At 44.6% G+C, this 24,056-nt stretch overlaps 1 protein-coding gene across 2 annotated transcripts; it reads left to right on the forward strand.

Annotated features, from left to right (window-relative positions):
* Positions 1 to 3,485: 3,485 nt before the first annotated feature.
* On the forward strand, positions 3,486 to 22,576 carry Prkar1a (protein kinase cAMP-dependent type I regulatory subunit alpha). Of its 2 annotated transcripts, none has more exons than XM_029545636.1 (11): positions 3,486 to 3,957; positions 7,227 to 7,409; positions 13,077 to 13,247; positions 13,967 to 14,058; positions 14,221 to 14,282; positions 15,221 to 15,267; positions 15,911 to 16,069; positions 17,744 to 17,804; positions 18,750 to 18,871; positions 19,570 to 19,651; positions 20,322 to 22,576. In XM_029545636.1, the coding sequence occupies exons 2-11, from the start codon at positions 7,233 to 7,235 to the stop codon at positions 20,492 to 20,494; spliced, it is 1,146 nt and encodes a 381-aa protein (XP_029401496.1). In that variant the 5' UTR covers positions 3,486 to 3,957; positions 7,227 to 7,232; the 3' UTR covers positions 20,495 to 22,576. The 2 variants fall into 2 exon arrangements, with proteins under 2 accessions (XP_029401496.1, XP_021069711.1); XM_021214052.2 differs by lacking the exon at positions 3,486 to 3,957 and adding an exon at positions 4,213 to 4,422.
* Positions 22,577 to 24,056: the final 1,480 nt, after the last annotated feature.

The following is a 24,056-nucleotide window of genomic DNA, read 5'->3' on the forward strand; positions in this document are numbered from 1 at the left end:
ATTTCCTTATGTTGTGGTGACCCCAACCATAAAATTATTTTCATTGCTGCTTCATAACTGTAATTTTGCTGCTGTTACGAATCATCATGTAAGCATCTGCTTACATGTCTGATCGATGACTCCTGTGAAAGGTTGGGTCGACTCTCCAAAGGGGTTGCAACCCACATGTGAACCACTGGTCTGGAGGATGTTGTAAAAATTTCTTTAAAGATATCATAAACATTCAAATCAAAGACTTTACATTAGGCAGATCCCCTCCAATCATAACATGGGTGTAACTTCTCTACTTTGTTGAAGGTCTTAAAAGCCTGGGGAAGGTGGTCTGCCTGGGACTTCAGACTCAGCACCAGCTCTTTCTTTCCTGGTCTAGCCTCAGCATCAGCTCTTCCCTGGTCTAGCCTGTGGGGCTGTCTTGCACCTGCCCTGTGGATTTGAGACTTGCCAGCTCCCACAGTTGTGTGAGCCAATTCCTTAAAATAAATCTCTGTCCACATACCCTATGGGCTCTAACTCTCTGGTGAGCCCCTGCTAACGTAATTCCTTCTTGTTGCTGAACACTGTGGAGTTCAGTATGCTATTTTGGATGGGAATATGTTTGGGGTAAAGATGGTTTTATTTGGAAGTCATTAGTTAGGGGGAGGCCTAAGCTTGCTGTCCTTTTTCCCGGAGTGGTTCAGTACGTGAGCAAGATAAACATTCTACTTTAGTTCAGCTTACTTTCCATTGGGAGAAAAAATAGGACAACCTTTGGCATTTGGATGCGTGCAGGAATTGGGTTTTATTCGAAATCATAACTTTAGGTCCCTTAGGAAGCATAAATACCCAGGCCAGTGCATAGCATACCCCGACTAGGTGGCAACAGTCCATGTAAAGTTTTCCTTGGAAATTGGGAGTATGTGGATCTGTGTTTAGCCAATAGATCTTTAAGCATAAAAAGCATTAAGAAATGACCAGCATCAGAGTAGTCCTTTTGAAAAAGCGTCTGGTGTGTGTCGCTGGTTTTGGTGTCTTCCTTAATCTCTCTCTACCTCATATATTGAGAGTCTCTCAGACCTTACTGATTCAACTAGTCCAGCTAGTCAGAATTCCAGGGATGGATCGCCTGTCTCTGCTTCTTGAGCCACAGGGTTACAGGTGCACTATTGAGACAACCCAGCATTTACATGGGAGCTGAGGCTAAAAAAAATCTGGTTGCCACTCTTGTGGGGCAAGCACTTTACCCACTGAGCCATCTCCCCAGCTCATATCCTTTAAAAAGAAAGATTTTTTTTTTTAGGTGTATGTGTGAGTACCTGTATGCTTGGATGCATACAACATGTGTGCCCAAGGTCTCCCATACATGCATCTTACCTGAGGAGACCAGAAGTGTCAGATCTGCGAGAGTTACAGGAGATTGTGAGCTGAGATGTGCATGCTCAGAACTCATCCCAGATCCTCTGCAAGAACAGCAAGCAATTTTAACCGCGGAGACACCTCTCTAGGTTCTCACAGTCTGTGTGTGTGTGTGTGTGTGTGTGTGTGTGCGCGCGCGCTATGGTTTCCCCCCCCCCTGCTTTTGCTTGTTACATGTCCCAGGGGAATTATTTTTGCAATCGTTCTACAAACATTGTGATAGCAATTGTAGAATTCTGTTTTCAAAGAATAAAATTTACTTACAAACTTACTGTCTTAGAAATGTTAGCTTCTCAAGGGCACAGGCTGAAAGTAAATGACAGCTTTCGAGTCTAGGGCAGAGGGTAACTGGGGAAGGGAAATCTTAACAGTCAGATAACTGTTATTTCTGCCGTGTAATCGACGGGTTGGTATTCTCAGAGTGGCCAAGTGGCACTGCGAGTACATGTGCGCCCTTTGGAAAACCCGGAGGTTGTTGGATTTTCACAACAGCTGTCTCGACGAACCCTCCCGGGCTCAACTATCCATTGGCCATTTCCCTTTTTGTCTTCTAAAGCCCTAGCATATGAGAATCTGGCAGCCAGAACGAGGCTGATTGTGGCTGACACAGGAAATGGTGGTGGCTGGACTGATGCCTGCACGCAGCTGAATGGGGGACACACAGCCAGGTCTTAGCAGGGAAGCAGCTGTCACTCCAAACATCAGGCTCCGTGTCACCAGCTTGGTCACCAGCTTGCTCGTTTCCTTCTTCTAACCTGGCGTCTATTGCTGCCTTGGGAAGGTAACACTGAGGTCGGACACCAAAATCGCTCACACTTAATCTTACTCTTAGGAAGGCAGAGGGATAGGAAGAAAACTCTCATTTAGTGTTTCCAACATCGTGTGGGGGGCACCGTGTGTGTGTGTGTGTGTGTGTGTGTGTGTGTGTGTGTGTGTGATGCATGCTTCAAAAGAGGACAATCTATACTCACTGCTTGGGTTTGACCCACACAAGCTATGGCCTCTCAACCTCTTGTGTCACGCTCTTTCCGAAATGATAACATCACGGAATGATTATCAGTCTGTCTGGAGCACCTAGGGCAGTTTACAAACGTGGTAGGTGCTCTACGCTTGTTTGCTTTTATCAGCCAATGTTAACACAGTCCCAGTTATCCCTTTGAGATGCAGGAAAACGAGGCTCAAGGAGATTAAGTTCATCACAGGAGATGGCAGAGCATGAAAACAAACTCGGATTTATCTGCAGTGGGTGGTGTTTTTTTGTTTTTTTTTTTCTTCTTCCTTTCCTCAGAACACGACTGGGCATGCTCAGTGCTATCCAGTTTCCTCTCCCGTTTGCCAGCTTAAGGTTGGTTTATCAGCACTGGAGAGGGGGAAAGCCTGTATGACCTAGTCTTGGTCTTTAATCTTCCATTCTACCCATCTCTGGAAAAGAAGCTGAAAGTCAACATCCTGGTGAGAGGCTGCAGAGGAACTGGCTTCCTTCTCTTCCTCCTTCCTTCCTCTGACTACCAGGGGGGTAATCATAACTAATGTTCAGAGCCCTTATCATAGTCTGGGTATTCCAAGACAAAGATAGGCTTAAAAAGGTGAAATTTACAAACACCACTTAGCCCAAATATCTTAACTGGGGATCACTGTGAAAATTATGCAGGAGATATAGTAACCTTTTTTGGTATTAAGTGTTAAATCCGTGATATTTTCTACACACATTGCCCTAGAACATACACGATGAGGCTGTCAACACCTTGCAGCTACTCAGAACCACACACTGCAAGGGCCTATTTTATTTATGTATTTATTTAGGCCCACCTTATTTATTTAATTCATATGACTAAAATTGTCTCCCTTGCTTTCATTTTCACATACTTAAGGGGAAAGTTGACTGAAGGAATAATGAAGTCGCCTTTTCTCTTGCTTTCTCATGCAGCTCAGATTTCTTGCTTGGTCAATGACTTGATCTGCCCATCTGTCTGTACTGCCCATGACGCAGTCCGGCATGATAGGAGGCTAGGGCATTATCAGGACTCCCAGCTCCTCTTGGAAGTCTTTCCCTATGTCTGGTGCTTCTGTAGGCACAGGTAGGGCCTCGACTGATGGCAGCTCACTTGTGGAGACAGCAGTCAGATTAGCCAAGCAGAGGCTTTTGATAGGGGCTCAGATTTCCTGGACCGGATGACAGGCCGAGTCCGAGTCCGGAACCCCGGGTATTGCGGGGGTCTACACAGGATGCGCGCTCTGTCCATCAGGAGCATCCCAGCATCCGCTTGCGCTCAGCTGAGGCAGATCCGCTAGGGCCTCCTCCTGTTCCAGGGCCTGGAAAACAGCAGGGATCTCCTTGTCCGCCCAGCGTCCTGTAAACCCCCCCCCCCGCCGCCCCATAGGACCCAGGGCGGAGTCGCCCACCTGTCACCGAATCGTCCCACGTGGGTCTGCGGGAGGAGGGTCGAAGGGAGGGAGAAAAGGCAGAGGCGTGGAGGGAGGCAGACGCAAGAGCCCCCTGAAGAACAGAGAGGCCGAGATCTCCGGACAGCTAAACAATCTAGAGGACCCCCACCACCACACCTGGTAAGGAAGGGACAAGTGTCATAAAGGAGACAGAAGCGGGTTAGTGGGAAGAGAAGGAAAAAGATGGGAGCGATGAAGGGGCTGCGTATACGCGATAAGATAAAGATGGAGAGATGCCCTGCAAGGGAACGGGTCTAGCTAGATGACGACGGGCTAAGGATAGGGGTTGGGGTAGTCGGTGGGTTTTTTTTGGGGGGGCTGAGGTGGGGTGGTGGTGAAAGGAGGCTCCTAGGCGTCTGCGCCTTTAAGGTTGCCAAGGCAACCGCCCTGGCCAGAGCGAGGCGCATTGACGTCAGCAGCCGAACGCCGATTGGCCGCGGTCGGCTGGTTTCCGGTGGAGCCGTCGCCGAGCCGCTCTCGCCGAGAGGAGTGAGGCTGCGAGCTGAGCCCGCCGGACGCTCCGTTAAACCCCCCGGCCGCCTCGCCCCTGCGCTAGTCCCCGCTCGTGCCGCCGCCCGCCCTCAGGTGAGTGCGGGCCCGGAGGCCTGACCGGAGGAGCCGCCGGCCGCGGCGCCCCGCTGCGCGTCCCTGAAGGCGCGGGAGCGAGCCAAGATGGCGCCCCGGGGAGCGCGCTGCGGGGGGACGGCCGCACCCCCTGCGCCTCCGAGGCGGCCTCGGGGCCGGTCGCGGGCCTCGCACGGTCCCCCGGGGGCCGCCCGTGCACCCCCTCCCCGCGGGGGCCCTAGGCCGCCCCTGCCCCCCGCCGTCCCGCCCCCGGCCTGAGCGTCTCCCGATCCCCGGTCCTGCGCTGCCCTCGGCCTCCCTCGGCTCCCTGGCCGCCTCCGCCCCCGCGCGCCGCGGCCTCGGCGCCCGTCCTCCCTCCCCCACTTCCTGAAGGACAAGAGCTCGGTGTATTTTTTTTTTTTTTTTTTTTTTTTTTTTTTTTTTGGTGTTTTTTTTTTTTTTTTTTTTTTCTCTTTAAACCGGAATCCGCCCTGGCTCTTCTGTCCAGCCTCGCCACTCGGCTGTAGTCTTCACCGTTGCCCGATCGTTTCTTCTGCCCCGGCTTCCCCTCCTCCTCGCGGGCTCGTCTCCCTCCACCCCTCCGCTCGGCGATTTCAGCCTGGCTCCATTTCCCTTTGTCCCCCGAACACTTGTCGTCCTTTCCCGGTGTCCAGCCCACCCCACCCCTCCGCCGCCGCCGCCGCCGCCGCCCACCCCAGCCTCCCCAGGCCTCCCCGCTCCACGTCTGCGGGGCCTCCTGCCTGGTGGGGGACGAGGGGCCGTCTTGCTGCACTCAGTGATCATGGCCGTGGCCTAAGTGAAGTGAAGGGCACTTTCCTGCCCTCCCTCGTGAAAATACGCGGCGCCCGTTAACCCCTCCAGCTCAGAGCGGGTGTGGGGGACAGCCGATGACTTGAGGGAGCCACGATAGATAGCTTTCTTGAGCAGAGAAATGAAGGCTCGCCTTAGAGGATGACCCCCCATTTACTTGGCATCCTTGAGGAGATGTGGGCCCTGTCAGCAACAGGCTCCCAAGGCGTTTTAAATATGTCCTCCAGTAGAGTCCTCCTGAAAGCGAGAGTCACCAGAACCGAATTTCCTCAAGAATCCCCCCTCTTACGAATACTCGGTGCAGTGACGGTTTTAAAGTGTTTGTTTTGGAGAGAAGCTAAGTTGTGGGGCTTTTAAAAAGTAAGTACAAACGTGGAACCAAGACATACCCGATTAAAAATCCTAAGGCCGTAAAATTAGATTATTTGGAGTTTCACTGCAGTGATCTGGGCGAGTGTTTGTATTTTCTTTACCAGTGCCTGCCTTTTGGGCTTTGTAATGCATACACCATTTTTCACTTACCAGCCCTAGCCTTGCGCCATCTCACCCAGCCAGAGACAGGATCTAAGAGGGAAATTTCTCTGATCCGTTAAATATATGTGCTGACATTCTTGAAATGAGGCTGGATGCTTTGAAGCATACTAGATTTGTTTTATCCCCGTTCCTGGCGGCCTTCAGTATTTGAAATGGAGAGAATCCCACTGAAGTGGATTCTGTGTTTCTCGTTCCCTGCCCTGGAATCACAGGCAGAACTAAGGCTATCTGACAGTAAAACTCTTCCTTCAGTGTTTCTTCTGAGCTAGCAGTGGCGTGCGCGTGTGTGTGTGTGTGTGTGTGTGTGTGGGGGGGGGTTCTAATTTTTGTGCTTGTCATAGAGCTACAAACTTTGTCCTGGTCTGTTGCATATTATTGACCTTTATCTTGAAAACTGTCAAAACAAAATATTAGTGCAGCACTTTACAATGGCTCTTTATCCTGGCTTTTTTTTTTTTTTTTTTTTTTTTAACTCACAGTTTAACCTTAGTGGGCCCCTGAGCATTATAATTTGAAGAGTGGTTATTTGGAATTGGTATGCAGAGTGGAGAGGGCGTCATCTTCTAATCTCAAGTGCTTAGTAATTAGGAGTTAGGAGGAAAACTGAATAGCTGCATAAAGTAATAAAGTACTGAGCTTTTAATTCCGAGGCAGGTTGGCTGCCATTATTGTGTTTCTGTTTCACATTAATGTCCCTCAAATTATGTTTTAGCTATTGAGTCATCCTGTAAGCTTTAAACTAGTATATTTTAATATATTCCTATCTAGATGAAGAAAATCTTAGTTTCCTTGGTAGAGATTATTTATTTTCCTGTAGTACAGCCTTTTCAACTCTTTCCGCTGGTAATTGTATTAGAGTCATGGGCTGGAGTTTAGTAAAAGAAGGGAATGAAACATTGCTGAGAAAAGGCACCCGAGGCTGCTTTTGTGTTTCAGAAAACTCGGTTCCACTAATATTTGGCTAATCAGCTTCCTCGCCCTTGTGGTTTGCTGTGACATTAGCTGCACTCGTGGGATGGAGGTGCACTCAGGGGAATGTCAGGAGTTCTTCTTTGTGATTGTGTTTTCACTTAGAGCCGACCTGTGTGCCCTTGTAATTCTCTGTCCTGCTTACCACTTACACACTTCCCACGTCATCATCGTCATGTCTTTTGCAAGAGAACTAAATGAAATCCCCAAAGGGCCTGGGGCCTCAGCACTGCCTCAGTTGCTCAGCAGGGCAGGCACGCTGGCTCATACTTCCTCCCAGGAGCCAAGGATCTTATCTGCGTGACCTGCCCAGTGGAGACAGTAGAAACTTGGGATAGTTTATATCCAACCCCCACCTCCTCTTTAAACACAATCGTTGTTGAGTAAAGAAAAGAAATGTATTAATCTGCTGTCTAGTGACTTTAAGTCCCAGGCCAAATCTGCATCTGTGCTTTCTAGCTTACCCAGCATGCCTGTGCTTTGTCTCCCAGAGAGCCATGGCGTCTGGCAGTATGGCAACCAGTGAGGAAGAGCGGAGTCTCCGGGAATGCGAGCTCTATGTGCAGAAGCACAACATCCAGGCCCTGCTGAAGGACTCCATCGTGCAGCTGTGCACTGCGAGGCCCGAGAGGCCCATGGCATTCCTTCGGGAATACTTTGAGAGGCTGGAGAAGGTAAAATTCATGAGGGAGCAATTTGATGACCATGACAGTTGCTGTGCTCAGTGCTTCTGAATGTCACTGATTTGCGACTTAGGGCAAGAGGAGTTCTGGCCAAGTAAGTCAAGCAGAAATTGAGATTATCATGCAGTAAAGGATTTTTAGTAATTTTGATTAGAACTTGCCAGAAGCCAAATTGATGCTGCTTGTGTGGCTAATACAGGTTTCCAGACGGTTGTTGTTTTTAACTATTTGAAATAATATGGAAAATAGACTAACAGAATCAATCAAAAGTAGTGTGACAGTGAATTGAGAGGTAGTTAAAAGCAGTTCATGCTTTTCCTCACCAAAGCAGGCGAGCTTTTAGTTTATTCCACCTTAACACTATAGAAATAGGTGTGTGTCTAGTTTGGGGTGGTCTAAGCTTGACAGATTCTGAACTCTGGTTTTACTGTTGGGTGAATTAACTGTTGTATAAAGGGGGGATAGGAGATGGATGGTTATCACATGTTTACTATGCTTATCATTTGTTTGTTAGTGAGTGCTTGTTCCCCATAAAATACGCAATTGGATTTTGATTCTTTGTTGCATCTGTATTTTGTGTGGGTCAGTGTGACTCACAGACACACAGGATGTTCACATCTTTCTTTTAAAGAGTTGATTATTTTTATGTGTGACTGTTTTTGCCTGCTTCTCTGGAGCTAGAATGGCATTGAGTCACCATGTGGGTTCTGGGAACTGAACCTGAGTCCCCTGCAAAAGCAGCAGTGCTTGTAACTGTAGAGCCTTCTCTCCACCCTCCAGGGTGTGCACAATTGTGCGTATAGGATGATGCTTCAATGCACTTTCCTCAAGAAATGGTGAATGCAAAAGTTTGGATCCCCAGTGTTTTAAGTAGTTGATTCCACTGTCCTCTGTAAGTCCTTGGAGGTGAATGTACCACTTTGCTGTTACGTTCAAGTTTTGAAGAGGTTCAGAATACTGGGGCTCATTTCTTTGGTATATGTTTAATACCTATTCGTGCAGTAGAAATATCTGTAATATTCATGCTGGTTTGGGCAGTTTCTTACTATGGGAGTTTTTACATAAAAATGTGTATATAAAGATTTGTAAGAAGCATTTGAGTAGCTCAGTAAGCAGGTATTTTATACTGTTTCCTTGGAGACTTTTCAAATGCTGTTGGTTATGATTAGATGAACTGGAGGAAAAGACAATGGCTGAGCAGTCCCCCTGCGTAGTTTTGCCCCCTTGGATTTGTTAGTAGAAATGCTGGCTTTCTCTTAAGCAATCGCTAAATAATGGACATACTGGCCAGGAGTGTGCTCTGTTTTGAAATCAAGTGCGTTCCTGGAGATCTGGTTCTGAAATGGGTCACGGTAAGGTGATCCCTCTTCTTCAGACATCAGTAGAAATCAAATGGGAGGATTAAGTTGGTGAGACATAAAGTGCCTGTCTTTTTATAGGGAGTGTTGAGTGCAGGACACTCATTTCAAAGCCTGTATTTGCTGTAGGCTTTAAGGACTAACCAAGGTAGAAAGCAGCAGGTCCTCACTGCTGTAGTTTTTCTGCAGGTAGGATTTCAGAGTTAATGTTCATGGACTTCCCCCTCTCCCCCAGTAGAAGGTGTATTAATAAGACACCTTTTTTGTACATTGAGGTTCTTTGTGAACTTGCCAGAGTTGGTGTGTTTGTGTGTGTGTGTGTGTGTGTGTGTGTGTGTGTGTGTGTGAGTGAGAAATACTCTACTTGGGTTTTCAATTTACTAGATTTTTGGCTTTTTAAACAAAGCCATTATTTGATATATCTTGTGTTAATTTTTATGTTGGAAAATAAACTATGACCACCTCCTTCCCTGTTACCTAGGGGTGATGTTTCTAGAATCTTCAGTGGCTTTAGAAGAAATACATACAATGGTCAGAGACATTGGTCAATGGCAACAGCTACATTTTAGTTCAGACCACTGTACCTGGAATTTACTAGATGTCCTCTCATGCTTGTGTTTACCAGACCTTGCCTGTCTGGTAGATAAGAGGAATTGTAGCTATTACTTTAGAGTGTCTCCTGTGTGCCAAATAGTATGTGAATCACCCCCCCCCCCCCCACACACACACACTTTCTCTTTCCCATTACTTCAGTTAGGGTATTAACACCATTTTCCTGAAGTAACAGTTGAATCTAGGGGAAGTTAAATCATAGCTGTGAGCCTAGGAGTTGGGTTTTTCAGCAACAATAATGTAACCTTAGAATTTTAGTGACTTCCCATGATTAGTGTATTTCTTGGTCTTGTCTTTACTTGAGGTACCTTGTTCTAGGTCTGAGTGTTAAGAACAGCCATTATCTAACCCAGCAGACCAAGCTCCCACTATCATGGGAAGGATGTAAATGTCTGTATACCGAGTTCCTCGTATAAGAACGCATCAGAGCTTCCTCACAGTTTTCTCAGGAGGCCAGACAGTGGGGTCAGTCACGCTCAGGGGCTCAGGTCTGGTAGGGCGAGGGCTTGATGGTAAGTCAGAGACAGAACAGAAATTCAAGGCCACCAAAGGCAGACCACAGTAATATAGATAGTATGACATGTCCACTTACATTCTATGGCCCAAGCAAGTCATGTGCCCAAGCCTGAAGATTGGGGTGGAAGCTTGTCTACAGAGAAAGATGACAAGGGCAGGGAGGAGATAGATTCTTAGGAGAGTGGGAGAAACAGAATGCAAGCCTAAGACTGGGGAGTTTGAAGCTCAGTCTAGTGCAGAGCATGTGCAGAAGAGTCAGGACAATTAATAACCAGTAAATAGACCCAGAGCTAACTGACAGGAGCAGAGTAAGATGTAACAGTGTGCCCTTGTACAGCTGGAAATTGATGATCTCAGTAATGGCTCCGACTCACTGGAATCCACAGGACTGTAACAGCAGAATGCTTTTGTTATTTCAAAATTATCTTTAAAATTTGTTTAACCAGATACAGTCCCAAATAAGACTTCATTTGTGAGGTGTGTGTGTGTGCAGCGCATATAGTGTTTGAGAACGTAGTGTATGTTAGTGGGTACATGTGTGTACGCATGCGTGTGAGGCCGGAGGTTGGCGTCAGGTACTCTCTTACCTTTTTAAAGCAGGAACTCTCACTGAACTTGGACTTCACTGATTGGTTAAATGGGTAGACTAGCTGGTCCAAATGCTAAAGGAATCTGCTTTTCTCTGTGCCCAGTGCTAAGATTTATAGATGTGTGTACCCAACCCAGCTTTTCCTTGGGTGCTCGGGGTCTGAACTCAGGTACTCAGCTTACCTGGTTCACTAGGCTGCCTCCCTAGCCTCTCATTGGTGAATTTTTTAGTGAAATATTTTTGAAGTGACAATGATTAGTTTGGGGTCTAGAATTTTCTTTTCTTCCTTTTTTCTTTCTTTCCTTTCTTTTTAAATGCTTTGCATTTAGGGGAGACTTGTTTTGTAATTATGTGCTAATATGGGACAGGAAGGTCTTACTGGTTACAAGGACTACCTGTATGAAATGAGTGAATTTTCTAAAATAGACAGTTTTAAGAGTCAGAGACTGAAATTGAGCCAGTTTAAAAGGGTATAACAGGAATGGGTACAGAAAATGTGGTACATTTACACAATGGAGTACGACTCAGCTATTAAAAACAGTGAATTCATGAAATTCTTAGGCAAATGGATGCATCTGGAGGATATCATCCTGAGTGAGGTAACCCAGTCACAAAAGAACACACATGATATACACTCACTGATAAACGGATATTAGCCCAGAAACTTAGAATATATCCAAGATACAATTTGCAAAACACATGAAACTCAAGAAGAAGGAAGACCAAAGTATGGATACTTTGCTCCTTAAGATGGGGAGCAAAATACCCATGGAAGGAGTTACAGAGACAAAGTTCAGAGCTGAGACGGAAGGGAAAGACCATCCAGAGACTGCCCCACCCGGGGATCCATCCCATATGCAACCACCAAACCCAGACACTTGCATATGCTTGCAAGATTTTGCTGACAGGACCCTGACATAGTTCTCTCTCGTGAGGCTATTGCCAATGCCTGGCAACTACAGAAGTGGATGCTCACAGTCATCTATTGGATGGGACACAGGGCCCCTAATGAAGGAGCTAGAGAAAGTACTCAAGGAGCTAAAGGGATCTGCAACCCTATAGGAGGGACAACAATATGAACTAACCAGTACCCCTCCCCCCCAAGAGCTGTGTCTCTAGCTGCATATGTAGCAGAGGATGGCCTAGTCGGCCATCAATGGGAAGAGAGGCCCTTGTTATTGCTAAGATCATATGCACCAGTACAGGGGAATGCCAGGGCTAGGAAGCAGGAGTGGGTGGGTTGGAGAGCAGGGTAGGGGGAGGGTGTGGGAGCTTTGGGGATAGCATTTGAAATGTAAATGAAGAAAATATCTAATAAAAAATCCCTTTAAAAAAGGGTGTAACAGTGAAAGATCTTCCCACCCTGTTAGGCCTTTTCTTAGAGCCAGTGTTCTAGAGGTAATCTACGTCATTTGCAGACACATTCATTTCTGAAAGAATGGTTTATTTTCTTCTTTGTGTGCATGTGTATGTATGTGTTCATGTAGTAAGAGTGTGGAAGGCTGAAGACAGCACTGGGTCCATTCCCTAGGAGCTATCCATCTTGTTCTTTTGAGTCAGGTCTCTCCGTGGCCTGGCCAGCCAGTGAGCTGGGACTGTCTCCTCCCCAGTGTTGGGATTACAAGTTTGTGCCTTGTTTCTGTTTTTTAAATTCGGGTTGGACCTCAGGTCCTTATGATTGCTCAAGCACATTATTGATTGAACTAAGATTGAACTAACTCCCTGGCCCTGTCAGTTACATGTTTTCTAACACAGGGTAGCACTCTGTTGTATGAATACAATATAACTATTTCTACTGGTCTTCATTTTGGCTGTTTACAGTGCTTTTTGAAGAGAAAAAAAATCTAATCAGAAGATATGTTTCCATATAGACGTCATTTCACACACGAGCTTGTTTTGGATCTAGAAGCAGAAGTACTGGAATACTGAGTCATAAAGTAAATGTGCTCAGGGTTAGATACATACATGGAAAATGCAGTGATTTTTGTTTTTCTCATTTTGTTGAGAAATGTGTTGATAGGTTCCCTCTTAAGAACTATAACTCGGCACTAGTGGATTGAACTAGTGGAAAGGAGCTCTAGTAACCTCTTGGTAGTCACAGTTCTTGCCTTATCTTGAGATGTATAGACTCCGTAGATTGGTCAGCTTGCCAGAAGTAGGACAAGAGCTATGTAGGAGACAAATAGTTTAAGTTTTAAAAAAGTCACTTTATTCTAAATAATTTGCTTATTGCTAAGTTAAATTGAATTTGAAAGATGTTTTGGAGGGTTCAAAGAGTGGATGAAATGAATGAAGAATTGGAAGGCGACTGACTGTTAGTGAGATGCTGATTAAATGCAAAGGATATCATGGATTTCAGTCTTCACGTGGCGTGACTCGTTGCCGCTGGTAGAGTTGCTGAGCCACCCCAGTGAATGTGTTGGAGTGACTTTACTCTGTTGTCCTGTTCACCCTTCTTCCCCACCATCTTGGAACTGACTTGTTCTCATTTACATGGGTACTGGAAGAGGTTTGAAGTGAGCTGGGCTATTGCTGGGATTTGAGGAACCGGCTTTCAGATTCTAATTAACAACCTTCTTTCAGGAGGAGGCGAGACAGATTCAGTGTCTACAGAAAACCGGCATCCGAACTGACTCGAGGGATGATGAGATCTCTCCTCCACCCCCCAATCCAGTGGTGAAGGGCCGACGGCGCCGCGGTGCTATCAGTGCTGAAGTTTACACTGAGGAGGATGCTGCATCCTATGTTAGAAAGGTAGCTTGGCTATCTGAATGATGGGACTATCACTGAGGCCCTTGGAGTCAGCCGGGTTCCTTTGATGCAGATATACGCTATTGCAAAGACCGACAAGGGTGCACTTGTTAGCGCTTGAGAACGGATTTCTGTAATAGCTCCACAAGAGAGGGCAAGTAGTGACCCTAAATCAGTGAGGAGTAATTTCGTGCTTTTTTGTGGCAGAAGTAGGCAGTCCTCCCTTTCTCTTAGCTCATGCAGTTAGGCTCTTGATACCCTGTAATTCAGGTTGGGCTCTAACCTTATCCTACAAGTTACGTTTGTCCTGGCAGCTCTTCCTCAGAGCCTGCTAGCCATTTGAGTTAGCTATTTAGGGGAAATGGATTCTTGATGCTTGTGAAACTAATAATGGTTTTAACACAGTTTACATAATGACCGATTGATATAAAATATTTAGTTATGCCTCAGAATAATGATTTTGATCTAGGTGTTTTCCATTTATTTATTAACTTGGAATCAAATACAGATCCTTAAATATAAGACTGGCTCTAGGCAAGGGAACTAATCAGTATTTGTTGAGTACTTTGTGAGTTATACAGGTATCTTGTAGTGAAAATATTAACTCAAAGTACCCTTGTTTAAATACCATTCTGTGACATGGCACTTAATTGAAATGCAAGTTGTAGGTATGAAGTGTCTTTGGTTTCTAGGTTGTTAATTGATCTTTAATATTTTTCTAGGTTATTCCAAAAGATTATAAGACAATGGCTGCTTTAGCCAAGGCCATCGAAAAGAACGTGTTATTTTCACACCTTGATGATAACGAGAGAAGGTAGGTGCAGGCTTTGTTCACAGTTTCCCAGTGGGATGGTGGTGCCAAACTCATGCCAGTGGTGCAGGTTGTAGGCATTTAGCTGTTCACCACCTTAGAGGACTGAGAACCTGAGGGCTTCTATGGCTTGAAGTCTAACCCCAGGTCTCTTCTGTCCTGCAGTGACATTTTTGATGCTATGTTTCCAGTCTCCTTTATTGCTGGAGAGACGGTTATTCAGCAAGGTAAGGGCTGCTGATGTGCACTGTGATTACAAGGAAGGTGTGTGTGATGTGTGTGTGTGTGTGTGTGTGTGTGTGCGCACAGGTGTGAGTGTGCTGGGTCTGCATTAGTATTGGGTCTTACTTCATTAAGCAACTCTCTAAGTTAAAAGGAACACATAGTCTATGGATTAAGATTTCTGACAACTTATAGTCACCATCAAAGGGAATACCTATGCTACATTGGGTATTGTGTAGAATTTTAAAACAGTAATTCTCATGTCCTTTTTGTTGATTAATAGCCACATCTGCAAAGCCACCCACACTCTGCATTGGATAGCCTGACTGTTATATGGCTGTATGCCTCTTGCTGAAGCGTAACCATTTTCGCCCACGTAGACTAACAAGAATCTTATCATTGGATATTTTCTCTTTTTCTTATTACTAACATTTTCATGGATCTCCATAAGACAAGTATTACCCCATTTTTGTGGCAGGGTGGCTGTTTGTTAGTAACTGTTGAGTTGTTTGTAGTGTTTGTACATTCCGTAACATTTTTACAATTACATTGTGTTGATTTATTTTGTGTATATGTGTGAGCACACATGCAAGTGCACATACGTGTGTGCTGCAGCACTGGTGTGTGGATCTCAGAAGACATCTTATGGTTTCTCCTTCCTCTGTGAGGGTTCCAGTGGTCAAACTTGGTGTGTCTGACTTGGCAATAGATGCTTTACACTCTGACCCTTGTCATGCGTTCCAGAAATTGCTTTATTAAAGTACAGTTTTAAAAGATTGTGAGATGACCAAAAGGAGTGGTTAATTTCATGTTGTTTTTTTTAAGTTGCTTATTTTTCTCTTAAGTTCAGTCATTTAGCATCCACCCAGGAGTTTACTATTTTATGTTAATTAAACAATTATGGTTGTTTCATTAATGATCCTGGCACTTTACTCTTTTTCAGGTGATGAAGGGGATAACTTCTATGTGATTGATCAAGGAGAAATGGATGTAAGAGTTAATAATAGGAAAATATGTTGATAATCTTGGTTTTAACTTAATTTCTAAGCAGTAAGCATAGTGTTTGCAGGGGCAGACAATGATAGCATTGTTGAGTCAACTCCATCAACACTCGCCAAGTATTTTTATGACACAGTCTTTTTAGAGGTAGCTTGCCTATCTATATATGCTGTTCACTGCTTTCACTGGGGCAGCATTGGAGTGTGCATGTATCCTATGGGGTAAGAAGTTAGAGCACTGCTTTGAAATTGTTCAGTTTTTAAAAAGTCTGTTTTTTTGTTTGTTTGTTTTGCTTATAAACTAGTGAAAAGAAGATGAAAATTGCATTAGTCTCATAAGATTATTAGAAAATTCAGTGACCTAATACACATAAAGTGCCCAGCACAACATTTTGTAAACGTATATATCATTTGATATTAATGCTTGTCTGAACGTTTCTCCTCACCATCCTGATAGGGCACCTTTATCAGATGGTTTGAGCTATGAGAAGTTAATGCCCCTGTTGGCTCTGTTCTGTAGATGCAGTGTATAGCCTATTGTTTAAACAGGTTCAGAGTCCTTCCTTTGGGAAAAGTTTGAGAATTCACACATTTGTATATCTAGACAAACACTTTTGATGTCATCTTTATTTTAGGTCTATGTCAATAATGAGTGGGCAACCAGTGTTGGGGAAGGAGGGAGCTTTGGAGAGCTGGCTTTGATTTATGGAACACCCAGAGCAGCCACTGTCAAAGCAAAGACAAACGTGAAACTGTGGGGCATCGACCGAGACAGCTACCGGAGAATTCTCATGGTAAGAGGCTGTGGGCTTAGACTTCTGACCCATGTACTGATGCCGAATAGGATCGCCGAGTTCAAATGTGGATTGGACTGGTTTTAAGTGCATGATGTCATTTGAAGCCATTCAGAAGTAATCATGTTCTCTACATTGAAACTGGGTGATTAGTAATAAACTCATGCTGCCTTCCTAGAGGACTGTCAGGAGCAAGACGACCATTGAGGCAGGCATTCTGCGTACAGTGAGACTACTTGAGCAATCTGTGATAATTTTACAGAGGAGCTTTAGATGTTTTAGTGAACCGTGCTAGGCATTCTGAATTGTATTCTCAAGTTTCTGTGGTGCCCATAGAGCTATTTGAAAACATACAGTCTGGGCTGGAGAGAGACAGCTCAGCAGTTGAGAGCATGCGCCGCTTTTGTCATGGTCCAAGTTTGGTTTCACCAAACAGCTTATGGCTGGAAATCTAGCTTCAGGGGCTACTAGGCCTTCTTCTAGTAGCCATGGGCACTGCACTCCTCTGCATTGTGCACAAACCTGTACACAGACATACACATAATTTTTAAAAATGCGCTATCTTACATGCTTTGAAATCTTTGTGTATTTCTTTTTGTTTAAAATAATGTTTTTATTCTTTGGCAGTTTCATACCACTGAGGGAGAGGGTATCATGTCCCTCTCACACCTCTGTGCACTCGGGTGTACGAGTGTGTGTGTGTGAGTGTGTGTGTGTGTGTGTGTGTGTGTGTGTGTGTGTACCAGTGTTTATTAGCTCCTCTGCTTCAGGCTTTTTTTTTTTTCCCCTTTCTGTTTTTTTATCTTGTGCACCAAACCCCATGAACGCTCACGTTGCTTATCTAAAGTGACAGTGTTTGCACATAACAGGTGTACATGGTCTGTATACTTGAAGCCATCTCTAGCTAGCTTAGCTGTGATACTTAAAGTAAGCTAAGCACCGTTTAATAGATTGTTGATACACTCTGAAGGAAATGACAAGGAGAAAGTCTGCATGTTGAGCAACAGTGTGTTGTGGCCCTTAAGGGTCCCCCTAAGATTTTGGTCTGCAGTTGACTATAGATGTGGAACCTCTGGCTGTGTTGTGTGTAACATGCACACGTATGCACTTATGTATGTGTATATAGTAGTACTGAGATGATTGACCTTGTGAGCAAAGTTTGTCATAAAATATAAAATATTCCTGTTTTCTTTCAAGTATACCAGAGTGTTGGGTTGGCAAGGCTATACAAGTCTAGTTATGCTTAGAACTGTGGGCTGTCGTCTTAACCTGCAAGTGGCAGGTGTCTGTTCCCTGAGCAGCCTGTGTGGATAATCCCGGGCTGGGGAGATAGTCGGCTCCGTGTGGAGGTCTCAGTGGCAGTCGTGCGTTAGCCACTTGGGTGCCTTTAGAGAACTGCTTGGCATTTCGCTCCTTGTTAGAGCCGTGCCCCTCCTTGGGCTGTGTGCCTGCCGCTGCTTTAGGAGCCTCATAGTGGGCTTTTTATGGAGTGTGTAGGAGCTCACACTTCAGTACAAAGAAAATGGGTTAGAGTCAAGAAACAGGAGCAGCCAGCTTCATATTGACTTGTTTTTTAGTTTGTTTAAAATGTAAACATAAATTACTCAGCAACATTGTGTGATAATCACATTTCTTTTGAACATAACATTTTTTTTTTTTTTTTTTTTTTAATAGGGAAGCACTCTGCGAAAGAGGAAGATGTATGAAGAATTCCTTAGTAAAGTGTCTATTTTAGGTGAGTTGGATAATTATATGGAGAATTGATAAACTGGAACATTTGTGGTACTTGCACAGATTTTTACTTATAGTTCATGTGTGTTTTCATTTTTCAAATTTTTACTGTTTTGCTTTTACTAATCACGATCATACAGCATTTTGACAGTGTTGAAAGTTCAGCAAAGTAAATGGTAATTTTTTAAACCTCCTTAATCAGACGTGGAAAAGCTTTGTGACTGCGTAGATGCTGCCCTTTCCTTTTACAGGAGTGGGTTTCTGCTCTGGACAGTCACAGCTCCTCCTCCTGCAGCTTCTGCTGCTGTTCCTAGGAATGGCTTCTGATGGGTTTTGTCTGAGAAAAGTTATATATCTTTGTTGGCCTCTTTTGAAAAGATCCACGCCTGTTGAAATGTAAAAGTGAGCTTGTCAATTGACATGTCTCTATAGATTTCCTTACATTAACTGTAGATGTTCTAACCTGTCCTGTGGAGAGCGGGTAGGTGACAGTTTGCCTTGGCTTCCCTGCAGGCTTTTCTCACCTCACTTGTCATTTGTTTTAGTGTTCTGAATATTAGTTGGGTCTTTGGAAACAAAAGGTATTTTCTAGCTCCTTGTTATCCACAAGTAAACTCAGCTGAGCTGTTACATGGATAAGTTACTGTGAGCCTTTGCAGTGGTGTGCCTGGAGTTATGTGAAGGCTTGCTTTGCTTGATGGTAATGTTGAGAATTGCATTTTCTTAGCACTTTTATAAAAGCTAACCCGGTAAAAGGAAGGCTCTGAGGGCCGTCTGCAGAAGTAGGCGAGAAGTAGGAGCCACTGAAGACAGCAGCAGTGGTCGGCCTTCACCTGGCGTTCTCTTGGGATGTACAGTGGGGATACTAGTTGGTTGCATCTGTGTAGAGTGTGGTTTTGCTCAACTTTTATTTTTTAGCAATAGAATTCTTTTGATTCTTCTTTTTCAGAGTCTCTGGACAAGTGGGAACGTCTCACAGTAGCCGATGCATTGGAGCCTGTCCAGTTTGAAGATGGACAGAAGATCGTGGTGCAAGGAGAACCGGGGGATGAGTTCTTCATCATTTTAGAGGTAGAGTTCTGAGAGTGATTCCTTACAGTGGATCACCTAAAGGGGGGGGGGGGGCAGCCGGTTCTGATTGTAGCTTTAGTTTTTAGGTCTGCCTGACAGTTTTATTTAAGAGTTATCTTTTACCTCAGAATACAACTTTGTGTGTAGAGGCTACTACAGTTTTAAAGAATTAGAGTCAGAATCCTGCAAGGGCCCCAGACATGATTGGTGAGATTACTCTTTACTATCCTAAAAAGCCCCTCAGCTATTACAGATAGGGAGATTCTGAGCCAAAGTGCTTATGCTAGTTAGTAATGATTGACAATTCTAAAAGTCACTGTTACCTGAAACATCTCCCTATCATCCTGCTTGCCAAGCTGGTCCTGATGGCAGCTTCAGAGTCGGAACTCTTGTCGCACTGCAGATGCAGCCATGGAGATGTGAGCCCTGAGTGTGATAGTCTTTAAAAAACTTATTTCCAAAGATGCAGCAAGCTTGAGCTTGACCCTTTACATAAACTTTACTCACCGGAGTCTGAACTCCTTTGTAAGTGCTTGAACTTGATACGAGCCTTGATAGATAGGGGGTGGATGCTGGTTCAGTGGAAGTCACCGTTGAAATAACTGCTCAGTTCACCCAGGAACCGGCGATTGCACAGTATGTGAATCCCCTCCAGGTTAGGAGCATGTGTTTAGCTTCTTGCGCTGGTGTGATTACAGGGCACAGCTGCTGTGCTGCAGCGTCGGTCAGAAAACGAAGAATTTGTTGAAGTGGGACGACTGGGGCCTTCTGATTATTTTGGTATGTTAAATTTCTTTATAAATACATGGTTTAAGGATCTGTGGGACAGTGTAGTTTTCCGTAATTAGTTTTGTTTTCATTCCTTTACTTAGTTTTGGGGCAGGGTGTGACCTGGAACTCACTACTCTGTAGACCAGGCTGCCTACACACTCAGAGACCCACCTGTCTCTATTTCTAGAGTGATGGGATTAAATGTAGGCACCCCCACACCCTGCCTTTATTGTTTTTGAGGCAGGGTCTATGGTAACAGGGCTGGCTGGCCTCCTAAGTGTTGGGATTATAGTCATGGTAACCTGTTAGATTTCTTAACCTATACTCTTTCTTGGTTCTCAGAGAAGTACTGAAAGGTTTAACTTTATTCAGTTAATAGATGAACACAGACCACGCATGCATGTGCATGTGTGCTTATATGTCTTACATACCTAGACTTTATTGTACAGTGAAGCTTGTTCTAACTGGTGACCTTCCTGCCTCTGGCCCATAAGTGTTGGGTTGTAGGCATGACTGTAGGGACTTTATTATCTATTAGCTAGTCATACTTTTTAATGTACAAATGTTGTGTGGCGTCTACTAAGCTAGTAGGGAAGTTGCATCTTAGTTCACTTGCTCAGAAGTGGACCCTTTTCGGAAATAGCTTCCATAGGTGATAGTCGAACTGTCTCTTTTCCAGGTGAAATTGCCCTGCTGATGAATCGTCCTCGGGCTGCCACGGTGGTTGCCCGTGGCCCTTTGAAGTGCGTTAAGTTGGACCGGCCTCGGTTTGAACGCGTCCTCGGCCCCTGCTCAGATATCCTCAAGCGAAACATCCAGCAGTACAACAGCTTTGTGTCACTGTCCGTCTGAGACCTGCCTCCTGTGCCTCTTCTCCCCAGTCCACGCTTCGCTCAGGCAGGCTGCTCTCTCTTCCCTGTGTGCGGCTCTCTCTTCCCTATATGGGGCCACCGGCTTCACGGCTTCTTGTCTCTTTATACTAAAAGTTGCTTTATTGCACCATTTTTCATTGGGAGCATTATTAAATGCTCATCACAAATAAATAGAAAGTTGTATGGACTTGGCTGTCACCGCTTCTCTGTGCAGTGCTAGTGTTCAACCTGGGCAGCAAGTGCCGTGCTTTTTGCTGAGGGCGGTCCCTGCACCTCTGAATTACCATAATGATGTAATAGCTGTGCAGGGGTTTAAAGTGACACAGATTTCCATTTCCATATGACACAAGTGACATACTTAGACTGTGGCCATGTTTGCTGTATTTCTTTATAGAGTAAATGATTTTAACCTTTAAGGATTAGAAGAATGAATATAGAAAAATCCTAGCACAGTAGAAAGACATCTGCCTGTAATTAAACTAGTTTAAGTGTGGGAAGTGCCCATGTTTTGCTAATTACCAGACATTGCAACTGGTTCAGCCCTCTCAGCCTGGTTGGGTTTGTCTGTTGCTAGTGTTTCTTCTCCAACCCTGAAATGTTTTGGTGTGGCTGGCCGTCTATCCCTGCCTTTAAGTTTGAAATCATTTGTAGATGGCAAGTGCTGGGTTGTGACTTCACTGCACCTGTCTGAGCTCACAGATTCTGGTAACTTTAATTATCCAGCTGGTGCCAAATCCTGATGATGAGATACAGAATTGTGAGAATTTGAGGTCTTCACTCCTGGTAGTTAACTATGGTTAACTAGTGTGATCTGCCCTCAGTTCCAGACTCTAGGACGTTGGATTTACTGAGAATAGACAAATAGAGCAAGCTCCAGAGAGAAGGGGGTGGAGGCAGTGTTGCTGAAGGTGGATGGCGCACAGGTGTGCAGAAGCAGGAAGCTGGGTGTGTGGGTTTAGTCCATCTCTTGGGTTTATGTTAGTAACAGTGGGTGGGGTGTGACCGTGTTGTGGTCTGAAAGGCCACCCCGCTGAGTCCTGCCTTTTCCTGTCTAACCTTGAATTTCTCTGGTAAACTTTCTTTATTGTTTTTTGTTTGTGTGTGCGTGTTTAAAGTAAACTTGTGTTCTTGACTGTATTTCAGTATTTTCCAGCCTTACGTGTTACATTATTCCAGTGATAACCCAACAGTTTATTTTTATTACTGTTATTTTTTAAACAAAATTCACAGTTCGTAACGAGGCACACTTATCTTGTGATTTCTGTATAATGTCGGGTTCTATTTGGGAGTGACTGCGTTTTCCATGTGTGTGCAAGTGGTTCTGATTAATAATTCCCGCCCTCCCTTTCCCAGTTAACTTAAATTGTTGGTTATGATAGACTTTTTTTTTCTTGCTAGATTGAAAAGCTTCTAGGTTGTTACTAACTTGGGGAAAGTTTCATTTCGGTTTTAGCGTGGGATAGAAAGCTACCTTGTTGCCATATCTAAAACTTCCATTATCTATTAAATGAGGGTTTTCTGTACTTTGTGGTTGGCTATCTTTTTTTATATTTAAAAAAATAAAAATTATGTTACTAGCTTAAAGCTTAATTTGATATTTGTTTAAATGCCAAAAATGTACGTATGTGAATGATGTAGAACACCATAAAATGCATTTCATGTGTATATACCCCCTTGGTCTGTATGGAGATAAACACCTGCTTTCTAAGAGTTTCATGCTAGCTTACAAGTTACGCCCTTTTGTCGTTTTACTCTTAGACTTTTCAAGATAAGTCTAAATTTAAAAATTACCACATTTAAAGCTTTATCTTTGTGCAATTTAAATATCAGTCAGAAGTCGTGGTTGGCATACTGTGTCTTTGTGAACTCTAGGCACCATGGGTGGGCGAATTTAAGCAATCTGCTGAGAAAGCAGAGCTGGCCAAAGGGACAGTTGCTGTTTCCTGGACACTAGTCTGATATACTCTGTGCTAATCTAATAATCGCTGTTCTTTTGTTACAGACTGTCTCAATGGTAGGTCACAGAATAAAAAAGATGAAATAATTTAAATTCTTAAACGAATCAGTTTTTCTTCCTTTCCTCCTTTTCTTCCTCTGTCCTTCCCCACAATTTCAGTGGGGAAGAATGAAAGTGAATTTTGGGATTAGAGTTTTGAAAAAGTAATGTATTTATTTTTTAAAATACATTCCAATTCAGTTTGTCAAAGGGTGGATTTCAAAACCTTGCTTATGGGCGTGGGGCAGACTCACAAGTCCTGGAAGGAAGATTCTGTCCAAAGCCATGGTTGCTTTTTCACAGGGCAGACCTGTGTGCCTTGGGGCTTCATAGACTGGATCGGAGTCGAGGTTTGACAAGATCCACCGGAAGCTGCTTGAGGATCTTACACCATCAAGCCTTGTTTCTGTGTTTCCTCCTAAAGTTTGAAGAGTGAGCTCATGAGTTACTCTGGTGCTAACGGGGATCTTCATGCGGAGTTAGTGCTGCCTGGCTGAGTCCTGCTTCTTAAGCTCTGCCTGGTCCAGGTTCAGAAGTCCCTTCCTCTCACCAGCTGCACATCCTTCCAGGATACATTTTATTGTTGGGTTGACATTCTGAAATTGAATTAGCGCAATGGCAGTGCTGTCACTTTGTCTCCAACCTCAAAGAGTTGGTCCCTTTGTGAACTTCGGCTAAGTCTTGCCGGTGGGAGGACCATGATTAGCTAACCGTTTAATTTGCCCTCCAGCACGTCTGCCAAAATATCTCCCTTCTTAGGTTTGGTGTATTTCCGTAGAAACCATCATTTTCGTGTGCATACACAGCTAAAATTTGTCTCGGCATAACTTTAGAACTATGACATCATTGTGAGTCCCTGTAAGAACAAGTTAGAAGTAGCTTTGTGATTTTAAAAAATGTTGCCACTAGGTGGAGAGCTTTTTCTTTTCTTCTCAGCTTTGTCAACCCCAGATGAGTTGCAGCTGTTCCTCAGAGTCTGCGGACTCTGCATTTGCCTGTTTCCCTGCTTGGTACAATGTAAGTGTGACCCTGAGACTGCCACACCAGAAACCCTCCGGGACCTGAGCTGCACTCGCAGAGAAAAACGTGCTTATCCTATCCTCCTTCCCACCCGAGGCTGAGTGAGGTCTGCCTTGTCTCAGCTGTGGCCATGTCACTTGGGGGCCTCCTGCACCGCACTTGTGTGGAGGCTCTCGTGCCTGCTGTTGATGAGGTCACTCAGTATTTGGAAGGCCCCCCAGCTCATGGGCTGACTCATGTTCCTGAGAAAAGCTGTCACTTACTATGGACGTAAAGCAGTAGACAGACGCAGTGTTAAAGAACCAGCAATGTAAAGACATGATCTTTACCACACAAGATGGGATTCTGTAGTAATGGGTCGGTGAAGAATCAGACTAGAGAATCCTAGGAGCCTAACCCCATATTTCTCCTAGGGGCAGTAATAATTTACCAGTTAAGTGGCCAGGAGTTTAATAGGACAGAATTGCTCCCTGTAAGAGAGTTGACTTACCTTTAGATAGATAAGTCCTAGATTTGGAGGATGCTG

The sequence above is a fragment of the Mus pahari genome, chromosome 14 (assembly GCF_900095145.1).
Source record: "Mus pahari chromosome 14, PAHARI_EIJ_v1.1, whole genome shotgun sequence".
Classification (NCBI taxonomy): Eukaryota; Metazoa; Chordata; class Mammalia; order Rodentia; family Muridae; genus Mus; species Mus pahari.